Consider the following 17,434-nt stretch of genomic DNA (forward strand, 5'->3'; position numbering starts at 1 on the left):
GCCTCTACTTATATGGACACTCACATACATATACATGTGTTCACACATGCGTGCGCACGCGCACACACACACACACACTCCACCAAGACCCAGATCTGTACATTTTGTGACTCATAGAACAAGCAGTAATGTCTATCAATATGTGCAGAATGCAACTGGCTTAGCAGCAAATGGATTTGTATCTACAAAGGGCCCTGTAGCTGAACATCTAGTGGTAGTTAAGACTGAATCTTAGTGGCACAGTCACTGTTCCCCAGTTCCTGTAAACGCCAGGTTTCCTTGTGCACGAGAGAAAGAACTGTGCTATACTCCCTAAACCAAATCTGCTATCCCAGGGAGTTGCTGGAGTCACTGCAATAATGATTGCAGCATGATATGATATTTGTTGAAAAAAGAAAAGTCAATTATTTTTATTCTTTTTTTGTGAAATTGAGAGAGTACAGTTCAAAACCTGTGAAGAGGCAAATCAATGTCATGATTAACTGATACTAACAAATATCCCGAGGATTTAAACTTTTTTCCTGTTCCAAGCTAAGCAGCTGACAGGGAAATGCCTAGCAGGGGTTAAAACCAAATGCCTGTACGGCAGCCCATTTCTGTCAACACTCCATTCAGGAAATAAACATTTATGCGTTCTGAAATGAGCGTGTATTTTTGAAGACTAGCCGTCAGATATTTTTTGCCCTTCACACTTTCAAATGCTTAGCCTTTTTGTACATTGACTGTAAAGTGCATCAGTTTGCCAGGCTGGAAAAAGAATGTCCCTGCCGAGTGCCTGTGGCACCACTGTCGACTCCTGAAGCTCCCAGCAGAGATGGGCAAGAACGCTGGCACAGAGCATGCTTTCCTCAAGCCTGCTACCTCAGGGGCATCCACCTCTTGAGAAGCTTTTCAGTCCTCCCAAGTGTTTTCCACTGTCATCTCGTGTGTTTGGAGCACGCTGTAGTGCAGATAAACACACACTTTAGCTGCGGGTCAGGGTAGAGAACCCTTTCGCTGAGCAACATGCCCGAGACACAGTTAAGTGGCACCGACTCCAGGGTGGTCAGAGAAAGAGAGAGATCAGACATGTCGGTGGTATCAGAGGAAGGGGCTGAAGCTGGGGAAGAGAAAAATATGCTGTGATGCAGTTTAAAAAGCCGTAATAGGACTGCACATTAGAAACGATAACCCGCCGCATGGCAAAGATTATGATCCGGGGTGAGAACAGCACGTGAGCTTCGAGGGACACAATGGCAAACCCAGTTTCATTTCGCTTAGGAGAAAGGTATCTTGCCAAAGATAGCTACATGTTATAGATGACAAGGACTCTACTTTGTAGCCTGATAGCTATAAAGCACTATTGAATGCCTAGTAAGAGCACAAACAAGCAATTATCATTTGGACACAGTATCTGTGAGCCCATAACACAATCATGGTTGGTTGCTTTTTTCTTTTTTTGGAAAAGAAAATCCCTTAGAGTCAGCTTCATTATCACAGAGTTTTTATTTAGGCTTATCATTTAGGTGTATATGCTTTGCTCATGTCTCTTGATAAAGATATTATTTCATCCATGTATCTTTGTGGAAGGGCAATGTAGTCAGCTCAAGGGAGGGTGAAAAAAATGTTTCTGAAAGCCAGGCATGGTGGTGCATTTCAGTTATCCTAGCACTTAGTGGACAAAAACTGGGGGGTCATCAGAGGGAGGCCAGCCTGAGCTATGTAGCAAGTTCAAGGTCAGCCTGGACCATGCCTAATAAATAATTAAATAATAAATAAATGTTTTATGGAATGGAAATAAAGTCTCCTTTGGCCCTAGTGATGTGACTGTTTTGTAGGACTTCTGAGTGCCACCCTATGGTTTTGGTGTGGAAACTTTATTTCAGTTTCTAGATTGCAGAGGTGAATTTGTAAAGGGACAAAAACTGTGAGACACTGGTTTTCAAGCCGAGAGAGGCCCTAACCACCTCAGCTTTTAAAATGTGGGGCTTGGGCTTATTTTTTTTTTTTTTTTTTTTTTTTTTTTTTTGATGCTTTTGTGAAAATCACACTGCCTTAACAAAGTGAGGAAAAAATAATTTCAGGACATCAAACAAGCAAAGTTGTCAGAGCTTTGTGTTAAAAAAAAAAAAAAAAAAAAAAAAACTGCACCTTTTCTTTTCCTTTCTTTCTTGTTATTTCAGAGTAAAATAAAAGGGCAAGAGTTAGGTTTGCAAAATAGATGAACACAGACATGTACACAGAGCCATCAATACAGAGGAAACAAATTGCAGAATCAACCTTTAAAAATGATATTTTATTGCTTTTGCTTAATTAAACCCCAAAGAAATGTGGCAGACATTGTTGTTGTAGAAGAAAAAATGTTAATTTGTAAATCACAGGGACAAAGGGGCCCCGTGCAACTTTAAAGTTTCCGTACACGTAAATGTCGATAGAGCGCCTTCTCCATCATCAGCACTAAATTCACATTGATGCCTCTTTTCTTCTCCGTATTGATCCTTCCATGAGAACGTAGATTTGTATCTGTTAATTAATGCGTCCTGAAACAGCGTTTGTATTAATCAGGCAGATAAGAAAAATTGGATGGCTGCACCCCAGTGACAACCGTAAAAGTGCTGGTCCTGATAAAATCACGGATGGACCTCAATAAAAAAGTTCCTCCTTCCACTCAATAAACTAATCATCCTGCTTTTAATTATTCGGCAGAAAGATGTGTGGAGATTGGAGGATGTGTAAATCTATTTACTAACAGCAGGGTCTGGGAGGGAGGATGGGGCTGCCTCTGGACGATGCTCAGGGCTATGAGATCTCTCCATCTGCTGCGGCAACAAACTACCATTTAGGTCTGTGAAAAGGAAGAATTTAAACCAGGGAAATTAAAAACAAAAAAACAAGATTCATTCCTTCTGGTTTAGAAGTTTCCCAGTGATGACTTTTGTTGTTGTTGATGACTGAATTTGTAAAAGAGATCCCTATTAGTATTTCTTTTTCATTAGTTGGTGTGGGATGGGTGGTGAGGCAGAGAGAACAATGAGTTTTGTTTGTCTTTTGTAGAACTTAATTTTCTTTGATAATTATTTTCCCCCATTGACTTCTTTAAAATGCTATCAAGATGTATTTATTAATGTAATACCAAATTTCACGGATTAAAAAAAGTAAAGAAAAAAGTATGAAACTAGTCCCAAAGAAGCCCTGTCAAATACCAAACAAGTGCCTTCATAATAAAAAAAGTGCTATAGAGATCCCACCTAGAGAAGTGGAAGTAATCCCTTTGATGGTTTTATTAAGCACGTATGGTACCAAGAGCAGTCTACTGGTTTTCTCAGTGGGTCAGGAAAACCTCTCCTCTTCTTTACTGTCATGTGGGACAGAAATGATTCCATGTGAATAAAAATGGGACCAAATAATGGCAAGCAGGAGCCTGCAGAGGTGTACATGGATAATTATGAGTAGATCATAATATCTAGGAAGGGTAGAGGAGATTCCTTAAGTTGCATTAGTTACAATGATCTCCCTTTTACAGGATTACTGCCAGGAAGGCCTTAAATCATGATAGTGTGTACTCAGCAACCATGGACTGCAGAATATGGGCTTGGAATTCTGGGGCCTATCATTGGCAAGGAAATACCTACTTTTCAGGTTTCTTGGGAACAGTCAGCCAGTCATCAGCTATTGTCACTGACACAACAAGGAGGTTATATAATAATATATTCTATACAATAGTGATATATATATAACATATACTATAATAATATTATATAAGATGCAAGTACATTATATAACACCCACACACACATACATCTACTTGGACCTAATGAAGTAGATTGAGTTAATTGTCTTACTTCTTCTTTCTGTGTTGAACAATACTGTGTTGAACAATTTCTCAGTTGTTTGTTTTCTGTTACTCGATCATGGAAGAGTTTCCATAGCCTCTGTGGGTACTTTCTAAAATTTTAGTGAAGGATCCAGCCAGCTATTATTTTAGGTAAAAATAAGACACAATGCTTCCCAACTGCATGTTGTTAGTAAGCAGTTAGAGGACATGCATTTTTTAAATTTTCCCAATGCAAAAACAAGTTCATTGTCCTGTGTGAGCTGAATGACTGAGCCAGTGCCAGAGCATAGCCAATATTTACATTTGCACTCTGGCTTCCTGCCTGTTCTTCCCACCAGACACTTTTATTTCTATATTTAGAGTTTTAAACAAACAGACTTTAATAATAAGAATGAACTGTAGATTTTTCTTTGGCAAGGAGGCTGGTAAGCTAAGATTTCTCCCTTCTTTATATCCTGGTTAGGATTGAAAAGAGGAATCCACACTGATATCAGCTGGGAGGGGTGGCCAGCTATAAATACTGAGTTGGTTTAAATTCATCACACGGGAATTATGGAGATACACTTCCAAGATGTTGACTGTTATGCAGTTTTAATTGCTTTCTTTCACAATAAACGTGGGCAATTATTTTTGCCTTTATCCTCCTCATCCCTATTAGTTTTTACAAACTAGGTAGTTGAAAGTAACTCAAAATCTTACCTCTTTTAATGTTAGGAATTGAGCATAGAGGTGGCGTGGTGCTGTCTCTGAAAATAAAGGAAAGAAAATCATCACTCTGTTATGTTTCCCTGGCTAGGTTCTACCAAAGGAACAACCAATAGAAACTGGCTTGGAACTTGGGCTTTGGGTTTACAAAGTGATAAGGGGGTGAGGGATTAGTAGCTTCTAATCAGAGTCTGGCATGGTTGTGAACCCTGAGACAGAGGTTGCCTACCCTAGGAAGCTCAGGTTGCATGATGAAATCCTTGCTTTAGAGTAACTCAATCCATCCATCTTCCCATGCAGGCTTCTCCACGCTGTCCCTGGCGGATCAGATGAGCCTTCTCCAGAGTGCGTGGATGGAAATCTTGATCCTCGGTGTTGTGTACCGATCCCTTTCATTTGAGGATGAACTTGTCTATGCAGACGATTATATAATGGATGAAGACCAGTCCAAACTAGCAGGCCTTCTAGACCTAAACAACGCTATCCTACAGCTGGTGAAGAGGTACAAGAGCATGAAGCTGGAGAAGGAAGAATTCGTCACCCTCAAAGCAATAGCTCTTGCTAATTCAGGTCAGCAAATTGATGTGGTCATTGCTGCATTGTTAAAGCTGTCAGTGTTCCCTCTTTCTGTCTCTTCCTGGGGATTTGTGAGGCCTAGTTCTTAAAGTCTCCATGAGTCAGCGACATTATAATCAGCACTGCTTTCTAGTGAAAAGTTAGAAAGAAAATAAACTTAGGAGGGAGCAGTTTTTTATTTTACTTCTCATAAGCTGTGACACTTTTAACACCCTTTGCATTTACTAATTTGGACCAGAGTGAAGCTGAAGGTCTTGAGGGACTTACACAAATGGGCACTCTTGGGACAAAATTAGCTTCATTGTTATTTCTGAGTGAGTCTACATTGGTGAGTTATGGAGAAACACTCTCCACCTCTCCTCTCAAAAAGGCCAATTTTGCAGTTGAGAAAAATACATGCCATGTGACCTCTTGATTTTGTTATAAAAGGTCACTCTGTGGCTTATATTCTGGAATTCTCTAAACATTGGATTCCTGCCGTAAGTACCACCTGCAGTAAGGGTTAAGAATGATAGGAATTAGATACGCCTTGCATTTGAACAGTCATGTGCTAAGACTGGGGGGGGGGCAAACTCTGGTAAGTAAAAATCATTGGTACTTTGTTGTTTTCCCTTTGTGCCTTCCCTGATACTACATTGTCTCTTTTAACATTTGCATAAAGTTCAGGCTAGATCCCTCCTAATGACGGGCGGATCTTCAGATACCTGCCTGTCAATAACAGCTCTCAAGCCATGTACCATTGACAGTCACACCGTGCTCTTTCTAGCAGCTTTTGTTTTGACCCTATCTTTGAACTTTATCTTGGTTGCTGGCCAGTAGTTTTCCCTTTAATTACAAGAAGGAAACTGTCAATAAAATCTGTTAAATGGGATGCAGTGAGTGGCTTGAATGGGCGGATGGCTATTTGTTCAAATTCTGCAGTATTCAAGGTATTGACAGTTTGTTTTCTGGGGCCATATGTGACGATCAATCTCAGGCTGGGCTCAGCCGCGCTGAAAAATGAAAAACCAGATTGCTTTTGCTAACTTATGGATGACGACTTTGTGATCTGGCGTGGTGTGGGCAAGATGAGATCTTCTGCCCAAATTGCCCCCATGAGACCCAGGGATGCGTGACTGTTTTTAGAAATAATTTTTAATTGATTTTGTAATTAACAGTTCATCTACAATATTGATGTATGAATCCTTGGACTGATAGAAGGGAAATTGTTTTCAACAATGAAGTTGTACCTTCCTATTTGTCTTCATAATGGGCGTTGGCATTTCAGTTTTAATTGTGACTATACCCACTCCTTACCACACCATCCCCTCCCTCTCCTGTGAAACTTAGAATATGATTTCTTGTGACAAATGACCTTGCTTTTACTAACTCATGAGACACCTTGCCCTGCTCTTTAGAGAGTCCACATGGGATATGAGATAGAAATTTCTTAAGAATTTTTTAATTTGTTTAGCCTCTACCCTATAGCATCTCTCCAAATTGAATGCAAGATTTCACAGTACTAGTTTTGCAAAGGAGTTTTACTTGATGATGATAAAAATAATTACAACTGAAACCATTTAGGCAATTCATTGTTTTTTTTTAATGGAGTAAGCACATTTTATATCTTTTTATGCTTCCAATTGATTTTGTAAATTGTAAACCCTGAGCAGTGTTAAAACTTTGTCATCAAAATTGCTGAAAGTTGGCAATTGGAGATGTTCAAGGCATAACTTATGGCTAAGTATTTTAATGTAGATTCCCTCAGCTCCTTACTAAATGTTTAATCATTGATACTGTCACAATATGAATGTTCCAACCCACTTCTTCTGCTGCCAGGTCAGGAAGGAACCTGCTCTAGTCACACATTGCTACAAGTCCACATTAGTTTCTTGTATTTAAAGCTAGAAGTTTTTAAGATGTTTCCTACCCCACCAGTCCTAGTTACCAAGTAGTGTGGCTTCCCAGTGTGTTTCTACATTAGCTGATTCTCGTATCTGTTTATCTTTTTGATACCAAGAAAAATCTAGTTCTGAATCCTAGCCTTTTAGTTTGGGGTGAACCATTTAAAAAGTCATTTTCTTTGATCCTTTGATATAAGGCTATTTAATTCCATTTGATTTTGCCCATAATTTGGAGGACAGAAGCAAACTTATAGATTTAGTCTTGTTTGGATCCTATATGAGTTTCTTAAATGCTTATGGGAACATCTTTTTTATGCTCATCTTTAAGCATATCCCTGTGCACACATCCCTGTGAGCATATCAATGTGAGCACATCCCTGTGAGCACACCCCTATGAGCTCAACTGTGTGCACACATCCCTGTGAGAGTATCATGTGAGCACATCAATGTGAGCACAACCCTGTGAGAGCATCGTGTGAGCACATCAATGTGAGAACATGCTGAAGCTTTGCACAGACACATAGACATGCTAGAAAATGTCCTGTTTTCCTGTTAGTATTCAAGAATTTTAGATTAACATAAATGAGTTCTTACATAAAAATTAATATTATTTAGTAGAGACCTATGTGACCTTTTCCTGAATGGCTGTAGATGTTAACAGATAGCTCAGTTATCTGCCTTGTCTTATTTTAAACATCTGCTTACATTCACTACTTGTAAATATTGTGCTTCTGCTTGGCAAGCAGACAGTTGGACTCCTGATAAGGGCTGTCATGCTTTTCAGTGAGCTTATTCCATTCAAGAATAAATATGAATAAAATTAAGTGCCATTTTTTTTTACTGCTATGTAATACTATGTAAGAACCAGTAGAATAAATATCTTCTGATAAAGTAGTATAAATAGCATTCTTTATCATCAGCTTAAATGCTGGGGTAATTTTAGGGATCTGATAGCTGAACACATAACTCTGCACAATTGTAGAATGTCTAGTGACAGAATTCTGGGACTTCTTTAGACATTTAGAACAGGGTGGGATCATATTTAATTAGCATATTTGAACCCTCATGGAAGTTTGGCTTAGTACCTCTCAATCATTTTTATTACCATCCCCTCAGGGGAAATTTTTGATAAGATTTTCCTTTTAACTTGCTAATTAAAAAGCAATACCACAAATATATATTTGTTTATGTAACATATATTTGTGAATGTTTTGTCTAAGGGGAATTGTTTCCTGCTCTGTAAGTCTATATTTCCTCTGTTTCAGAGAGCAAGGTTTAGGCATGTCAGTTCTTGCTTTCTTTCTTTTATTCTTTTTTTCTCTCTCTTTCTTTCAATTTTTTAAAAATAGACGCTTCTCATACAGAACATTCCAACACAACCATAATTTTCCCTCTCTCCTCTCCTTTGCTATTTCCCACCTCTTTCTCTCCCCCAGATCCACTCCTCCTCCGTTTCCTCTTCAGGAAAGAGCAGGCCTCGAAGAGACAACCATAAAACAGGACAAAACAAGATACAATAAGACAAGGCAAAAGCTGTCTTAATGAGGACTGGACAAGACAACCTGATAGGAAGAAAAGAGCCCCAAGAGCAGCCAGAGTCAGAGATATACTGTCTCCCACCATTAGTAGTCCCACAAAAACACCAAGCTCACAACTACAATACATATGCAGAGGACCTTGTGCATACCTAGGCAGGCTCTTGCTTGCCTTTTCAGTCTCTGTGAGCCCATGTTAGGCCTGCTTAGCTGATTTAGTAGGCTATGTTCTTCTGGCATCCTCCCTCCCCACAGGCTCCTCCCTCTCTTACTCTGGGTTCCTCAGAGGAGAAAGACCCCGAACCATAAAGTAAGCTAGTGAATTAAACGGTGTTTACTGTCACTAAGTTATACAAATGTTTGAAACTAATTATTAAAGGTGAAGACTTTTTTTTTTTTTTTTTTTGGTATGAGGGTATGGGGGACATTGGCAGAGATTGTATTATTAAACTTCAAGACAGAAATATAGCATTTACATGGAGCTAAATAATAAGAATAGATGTCACTAACAAAATCCTTTTCAATCTACAAGAGCTCCTAGGTTCTTGGATAATTTTTAAAAAATTGCCTTTGTTTCAATGATGTTCTAGAGATGGATTTAATTAGTTACTGACCAAGAGGTTATATCCATCCATCCACTCACCCACCCATTTATTTATTTATTTTAGAAAACCTTGCTGTAGCCATCTCTTTTTAAACCGTCTCTTGGGGAAATCTCAAGACGTGCCCATGGAGGAGACACATTTACCTGAGAAAAACTGATGAAGACTTGTAGTCCCTGTAAGACAGAAAGTTGGACATTTTGTCTCTGTTCTCAATCTATTGTTTTTATCCCACAAATGACCATGCACTGTGTTTGAGATGTCCCGGTACAGAAGACCTGGGAAATTCCAATTTCACCTTCAGACACTAAACTGATGGCTTTACATTACTTTAGAATTGACGCCTACTTTTTTATTTTCCTGTCTTCTGATAATTGTAACACAGTTGTCCCTTGGTTACAAAACCTGAATAGGTAAAAATTCCATATGTAAAATGGCATATTTTTCTTTTTAAATATAACCTACACCTGCTTGTTTTAGTAACTTATCACTTACAATATGTGGTGCCAGATAAATTTAGGTAAATGATTGTTGTATTCTATAGGGAATAATGACAAGGGAGAACTCTATATTGCATTCTTCATTTAAAAGCTATATTAGTGTTCTTTTCCCTAGGCAAAATCAGTGTCATCAAGTATACTGCAGAGATATGAACAGAGCTCATCTCTCTCTGCTAACCCTAAAGAAGAGTCCCTTTCCTTGACTTCTCTAGTATTGGTCACATTCCATAACGTATAGCATCTGCATAGATCTGTCCATCCACTCATCTACCTATCTATCATCTGTCTTTTCATTTTATCTTATATTCTTGAGACAGTGTCCAACTAGGTAGTTGAAATAGCCTTGAACTCCTGATCCCTATGTCTGTGAGTACAGACATACCCACCATGCCAGGCTCTTCCTCCATCACAAAAGCCAGTGATATTGAAGCTAATCTTCATGACATTGCTGTCTTCTCTCTACTTTGGTGGTATTGGCCTGGATATTTCAAGACAACCTCCTATATTAAGGTTCTCTCTTAATCACAAGCAAAGTTCCTTTTACCCTATGAGGTGACATTTATGGATCCTAGGACACAGGACTTGGACATCCTTGGAACCAATTTTCAGTCTGACACAATGAATATATGAGCAAGGTCAAAAAATAAGACTGCAAAGTACCCAGGAACCCTTCCAGATGTCTTGTTCCAGCCCAAACCCTCTCCCTTTCCTCCAGAGTAACTGCTTTTAGAAAATGAGGTGCTAAATATAAACCTATTGATTCAAATAGATGCGCTGGATCCTATGAATGTAGCAGATGCAGATGCAGAGAAAAAGTTAACTCTATCCTAAAGGGTAACCCTTGCTATACTGGCTTTATTGTTACACTTCCTTGTGTTTGTCATTAGATTGTTTATGCTTAGTGAGTGCAACGAGTCTAGCTCATTTATCTTGAAAATCTTATGAATAGGTTTTTGAGTCTAAATGTAGTCTGAATGCTCCCCATTTCTTTCCATTTTCTTTTGTCTGTTGTAGAAACAGGAACATTTGTCCTGCAGAGTCCCCACAGCCTTGATGCTATGAGCTCTTCCTTGTTTCTCTGCCTTTGCAGTTTGTGTACACCACACTCAGGCCCTTGTCCTGTGGCACTACACAATGCCCAGCAGCCTGTCTGTGAATTCACAGCTGAGGATGCCGATGACTGAAACCCATACATCATTGGAGATTTCAGAGGACTAACCATGGCCTCAATTCTTGTTTTTTCATTCAGTAGTGATATATAGGAATATGCATTCTGTTTTTCTCTCATTTCTCTTTAGTTGCCAGGAATATATTTTATAGACAAAAGCAGAAGAAATACTTGATTCAATCTCTTTTTTTCCAGTTTTCAAATTTTAAAAAGTGTCCTTTTAAAATGTCATATAAATACAGGTATCCATGCATATTTAGTGGATATTGATAAGTTGCAAATATTATCTTACTGAAGCTAAGGGTTGTTCCAAGTTAGTCAGTGGTCAATTTCTAGGAGTTTCTTCAATGAGCTGTTGGTTTTGTATGATACTCATGCCATTTGGTGTTTCAATGCATTCTGTACTCATTTTAAATCAGGGACCAGGACCAGATAGCAACCTTGAGAAGTGTTACTCACATGTAAATCTAATTGTATGGGTTTTAGGGGGATCTTGGAGACATCATTGTCACTGACTTGTTTTACAGTGTCACTTGATTTGGCTTATTGCACAGTTACTGTGTTTTAACTAAAACTTACAATCAGTGCTTTTCATTCTTTTAATTTTTTTTTTGGGGGGGGTAGCCATCTTGTCAGTCAAGAGCCCATTTGTCTTATAGTTAACCATGTTTCCTGAACAACAGCTGACTGCTGACCATAGGTCACTCTACAAGATCTTATCCAGTGTGCCTAGAAAGTTTGAAGCATACATTCTCTTTTAAGATTAAGTATTCTATGTTGGCAATTTATAAACACCGAAAAGAGTGGCCAGTTCTGCTATACACATGAATTACTGGGCATGCTGGTTCATGCTATAGTCTAGACTTAACACTGAGCATACTTATATCCTTCTGATACTCAGTTCTAGCTCAGAGTAAAGTCTGGGGACTAAGACATCATTATTGAGAATGAGCTACAAACAGGAAGTCAATGCTTTACTATGGATAATCAATGAACATATTTGGTGATGGCTAGAAGAGACATTGTGTGCTGCAACTATTGAAGTAGGCATATTTATCCCTGTTCTTGAAGAGTAGGGTGACACCTCCCCTTTGGGGCCCATTCATGGGATAAGCTATTCAAAATTGTGAAGTGGAACTGGAGAGGTGGCTCAGCAGTTAAGAGCACTGGATGCCAAACAAAGGTTCAAAACCCAATACCCACATAGCAGTTCACAACTGTCACTATCTTGAATCTCTTGGAATACAATATCCTCTTCTGGCCTCTGCAGACACACGAGGTACACATGCAGGCCAAACACCCATACATTAAATAAATACATTTAAGACACAATAAAAACATTCTATATGGCTAATTATTAAGGGTTAAAATATCATATAAGTAACAATATATGCCTTCTTTGAACTTCAGTTATACTTTGAAAGTTTATTTTTTAACACACACACACACACACACACACACACACACATTCATTTTATTCAGTAGTCCTGAATTAAGATTTAGTGAAAACATGTGGATCCAACCCAGTACTCTTTCTTTCTTTCTTTCTTTCTTTCTTTCTTTCTTTCCTTCCTTCCTTTCATTTTTTCTTTCTTTCTCTCTCTCTCCTTTCTTCCTTCCTTCCTTCTTTTCTTCCTTCCTTTCTTCCTTCCTTCCTGGTTTTTCAAGACAGGGTTTCTCTTTGTAGTCTTGGAACTCACTGTGTAGACAAAGCTGGCCTCGAACTCAAAGGGATCCTCCTTGCCGCTGCCTCCCAAGTGCTGGGATTGAAGGTGTGCACCACCACTGTCCAGCTCAGCAATGTTACTTCGATTTGGTGGTTCAGGGCTTAGGTCCAGGTATTGAGGTTCTTTCCCAGCTGACCTGGTGCTCCTCCTGGGCAGCCTCAGTATGTCACATTTGCTCATGATCCCTGTTTCTACACTTACTTTGTTTCCATTCATTCTGATTCTGGTACCCATTGCCTTGGGGATGTACTTGAAAAGAAACCAGTGCCCACAACCAAAGCCCAACAATAAGTGAGTGGTACTTCTACCATGCCTGGCATCTGTGTGTCAGCCCAGCCCAGTGAAGAGAACAGATTAAAGTTAGAGAACCAGCACTTGAACTAGGGCCCCTAATGGAGATGAATATTTCCTTCAGCAGTCTGCCAGCTGAATCATGGTCTAATTAAATAGTTCAGATTTAGTGAGTTTGCATTTAAAGAATGAGCAGATCTGAGAATGAGCAAAGCTAAAATGAGTTAGAATCTTTTCTGTAAATGGGAAGTCAAATTATCATAGTAATTTGATTAAATCATTTTTAAATCTTTCCAGCTAAATCACGCCTTTAAAGAATAGTTTGAAGTCTTAATTGCTGTTTGTGAGCATATCGTTCTGCTGTTTGTTCTCGCCTCATTTCCTGTGACATCCGCTCGTATATCTCTCTGGGCCAGGCCAGAGTAGTGGCGAAGGCAGAGCTGAGGGGGAGGGCTGGAGCTGCCTTCCCATGTTTAAAGGCACACCATGTAGAAAAGCCTTCCACTTCCCATATACTCTATCATCTCCCAAGATCACTTTCAGGTGGGAAGAAGGAATAATATCAGGACTTTTAGGGGGAGGGTCTTCTGACCCTCCCTCATGTCCCTCTACAAGGGAATATCAATCAGCTGATCCAGTAGTGTTACATAGACCCGAGCATCACTGTATTGCATTGCTCAGTAGTAGCCATGGTTACCATGCCAAGTGAATCTGAGCTCCAAGATGGCATCATTTTATACCTGGAGGTAAAAACACCATAATTGTTACTTATTTAGTATAGATAAGGGCTAATTTACCAGTGGCTTAGTAAAATGACTTTATGTAGCCCTGTACAAGAAAAATAAGCAAAATATTTTAAATAAATGGAAGGGTTTTAACAGCATTTTGCTGGTGATATCCATTTGTCCTAATTCCTTCCCCTGTTTGTTGTCATTTGGTCTTATTACAAGGTTCTGTTTAGACTGTGATCAGTGTTTGAGTAGTGTGAGACTTTGGGCTAACTACATATATCTTTGTACTAAACATTCACAGAGAAAAGGGATTATTAAACATGAAGAGTCCCTAAAGACTCTATTATGTGTAATTAACAGATAAACTGTCATTGGAATCAATAAAATGTGTTAAATGATTCAAACTTGTATATAATTAAGTGTCTGTTTTATTATTATTTTTTTAATCCACATTTCACATTTCTCACAAGGATAATTGCGACAACCTTGTTAACCCTTTTTGTTCCTGGTGGAATTAGATTGTTAGATTAGTAATTTATGGGCACAGTTCACTATTAAAAATCTGCAAAATATTTCACAACTCAAGGTTAGAAAACTCTATCTAGGTAGTGAAATTGAGTATATAAGGAAACTTTAATGTCAGGAATATATTTAAAATCTTGTAAGAATTACGATGATATTAGAATGCACTATAGTGTGAGGTTTCTGTGTATCATGTGGAGTTGTTGATTATGTCCTTAGTCATTCACTCTTTTCCTAACTGGAAGTATATACTTTTGGGGAAGGATTTAAGATTTAAACTCTTATCTCTACTAACATTTAGACATTTATTTTCAATAATATTTTATTTGTTTGTAAGAATTTCTCATAATCTATTTTAATCATATTCATTCCTTTCTCCAGCTCATCCCAAATTCTCCTCTGCTCCCTTACTCCCCTGTGCTCTAAGCCCCTTGCTATAATTCTTTGTTAAATGAACACATGAGAAAGGCTTTGAGGCCAGTTGCCCAGATAATAGTCAATTAAAATGTTCTCCTCTCCAATATGTGATATATGCTGTAAATATGTGTCTATATCTACATATGTATAGATGTAAAATAATTCCTATCTTCTAAGCTCACACTAAGGATTACTAAGCAAAATTCAGGGAAAAGCATACAGATGTTAGAAATAAGACCTCTGAAGTTGCTTTGACTTTGGGGTGACCAAGAGCACACAAGTCTTTTTGTTGAGAATGTTTTCATCTGTGTTGTTTGTGATATTGCTTCATAGTGTTGTGTGCGTTTGTGTGTGTGTGTAAAGTGTGTAATAAGCTGCATTATCTTTGACTTTACTATTCATGTGATCGCTGACACATTCTGCTTCATTGTCCAGATTCCATGCACATAGAAGATGTGGAAGCTGTTCAGAAACTTCAGGACGTCTTACACGAGGCGCTGCAGGATTATGAGGCTGGCCAGCACATGGAGGACCCTCGCCGAGCAGGCAAGATGCTGATGACGCTGCCGCTGTTGAGGCAGACCTCCACCAAGGCCGTGCAGCACTTCTACAACATCAAACTAGAAGGCAAAGTCCCCATGCACAAACTTTTTTTGGAAATGCTGGAGGCTAAGGTCTGACTAAGAGCCCCCCGGGCTCTCCCATTCTGCACGTTGAAAAGGGAAGACAAACCCAAGAGTGATGTTGAAGAATCTTAGAGTTTAGTGAACAACATTAAAAATCAACAGAGACTGCACTGATATTTTAGCAGCAACAGTACAATGCAGCCTGCGGAATCCACCACATCTTCCTGATAGGTTTTCTCACCTTTACCCCGCTGTTCCTGCAGCCTGTCCCTGTCCCTCCGGCCCTCCCTTATTCCTGTCCTTACATTTTTCTTCTTTTCTTATTGGTTCCCTCTTTCTTCTTCCCTCCTGCCCTTTTTTCTTTCCCCTTCTTTCTCCTCCCTTTCCCCATCCTTCTTTTCTTGTCTTGAACTCCTCCTTCTTCCTTTTCTCACTCCTTCACTCTACATGTTCAATACCTCTAATTGCAAGGAACATTTCCTTTACCTCCTGCATCTGTTCCCTTTCTTGTCCTTCCTTGTCTTTTCCTTTCCTCCCCTCTGCTGCTGAACTCTTAAATGCAGTCTTTAACTGGAGAGAGATGGAAGCCAGCCCTGCCAAAGGACAGAGATCCATAATATGGATGCCAGTGAACTTGTCATGAACCATGACATCCCCAGTGTGTAAGGAATCAAAGAGAGAACCGTACCTAAAGTACAGTGCAACACAAATGAATCGACTTAGTGCAGTATTAGATTCCACGGAGCAGCCTCCGATCAGACAACTTAAGTGGCGGCATTGGCTGCTTCTCCTTGCTTTCTCATCTAGATCAGTTACAGCCATTTGATTCCTTAATTCTTTTGTCAAGTCTTCCAGGTATTGGTTAGTTTAGCTACTATGTAACTTTTTCAGGGAATCGTTTAAGCTTTATTCATTCATGCAATACTAGAGAGGGGTAAGGATACCGCAACTTCGCGCTGGCTTTGAACAATTGAACCCTAATGAAGGACAAAGTGACCCTGAAGGAAGATTTTTTAAAAAAAAAAGTTTCATTTCTTCTTACAAATGGAGATTTTTTTGTACCAGCTTTACCACTTTTCAGCCATTTATTAATATGGGGATTTAACTTACTCAAGCAATAGTTGAAGGGAAGGTGCATATTACCACGGATGCAATTTATGTTGTGTGCCAGTCTGGTCCCAAGCATCAGTTCCTTACATGAGCTCCAGTTTGCCTAAATGTTCACTGACACCAAGGGTTAGATTACACCTACCGCGGTGCCAAGCGGTCACATCCATGAGCACTGTACATGGGATCCCTATCCGTAGAATTAGCACCAGTACACCTCCCTGCCGGGAGGGACAGTCGCCATACGATTTCTAGCTGCCCTCGTGGTTAGGAATGACATGCTGCCTGTACGCAGTTACAAACTCTTGTCTCAGAAGGAGCTGTGTGTGAGCCAATATCATTTCAGAGGCAATAAGGCTAATGCCAGAATTCAAACAACAATCATTAAAGACAGCAGACGCCTGACCAAATTCTAAAACCTAATCCGGAGGAGTCGATTCACTTAGGGATGATCGTTTCAAGTAGCCGCACTTTCATTTTGTTTCTTTGTTTTTACCAAGAGTTAAGCCAATAGATGTGCTTTCCAACCCGTATGGTCACAGCATGAAAGTCACAGCTTCAGAACTGTAACCAGGTGTAATCTAACAAAGACATCAGATGCCCCTCCCGGAACCTACAGTCGCCGACTAACCAGGAAACAGTTAACCTCCATAGAGCGCTTTTACCAATGGACCAGTGTCAGTAGCTGCTCTCTGTATTCTGTGGACAGTCTTACTCTATGTACACAGATGTAATTAAAGTTGTACTCCTAACAAACAAAAGAATAGTTCAGCTTCAATGTTCCATGTTTGCTACGCTTTTCGGAACTTTACGTTGCATTCAGAAACTGTCGTCTTGTTCTCGTGGTGTTTGGATTCTTGTGGTGTGTGCTTTTAGACACAGGGTAGAATTAGAGACAGTATTGGATGTATACCTTCCTCAGGAGACTACAGTAGTATATTCTACTCCTTACCAGTAATAACTGAGATTGAAACTCCAAACCAGTATTCGTTACGATCAGACACACATCAAAATCATAACAATATTTTCAAAACAAGGGATAATTTCTCTAATGGTTTATTATAGAATACCAATGTATAGCTTAGTCATAAAGCTTTGAATATTCAAGTATATAGATAAGTCTAATTTTTAAACGCTGTATATATGGCTTTCACCTGATCATCTCTCAGATGTTGTTATTAACTCGCTCTGTGTTGTTGCAAAAACTTTTTGGTGCGGACTTGCTTCCAA

At 39.3% G+C, this 17,434-nt stretch overlaps 1 protein-coding gene across 8 annotated transcripts in view; it reads left to right on the top strand.

Moving 5' to 3' along the window:
- Positions 1-15,382, top strand: part of Esrrg (estrogen related receptor gamma) — a 544,752-nt gene extending 529,370 nt beyond the window's left edge. For all 8 annotated transcript variants that reach the window (XM_051186534.1, XM_051186533.1, XM_051186539.1 and 5 more), the window contains 2 exons: positions 4,820-5,089; positions 14,907-15,382. In XM_051186534.1, the coding sequence (XP_051042491.1) occupies positions 4,820-5,089; positions 14,907-15,151 (515 nt within the window). In that variant the 3' untranslated portion in view covers positions 15,152-15,382. The remainder of the gene's footprint in view (positions 1-4,819; positions 5,090-14,906) is intronic.
- Positions 15,383-17,434: the final 2,052 nt, after the last annotated feature.

The sequence above is a fragment of the Phodopus roborovskii genome, unplaced genomic scaffold (genome assembly GCF_943737965.1).
Source record: "Phodopus roborovskii unplaced genomic scaffold, PHOROB, whole genome shotgun sequence".
Lineage (NCBI taxonomy): Eukaryota > Metazoa > Chordata > Mammalia > Rodentia > Cricetidae > Phodopus > Phodopus roborovskii.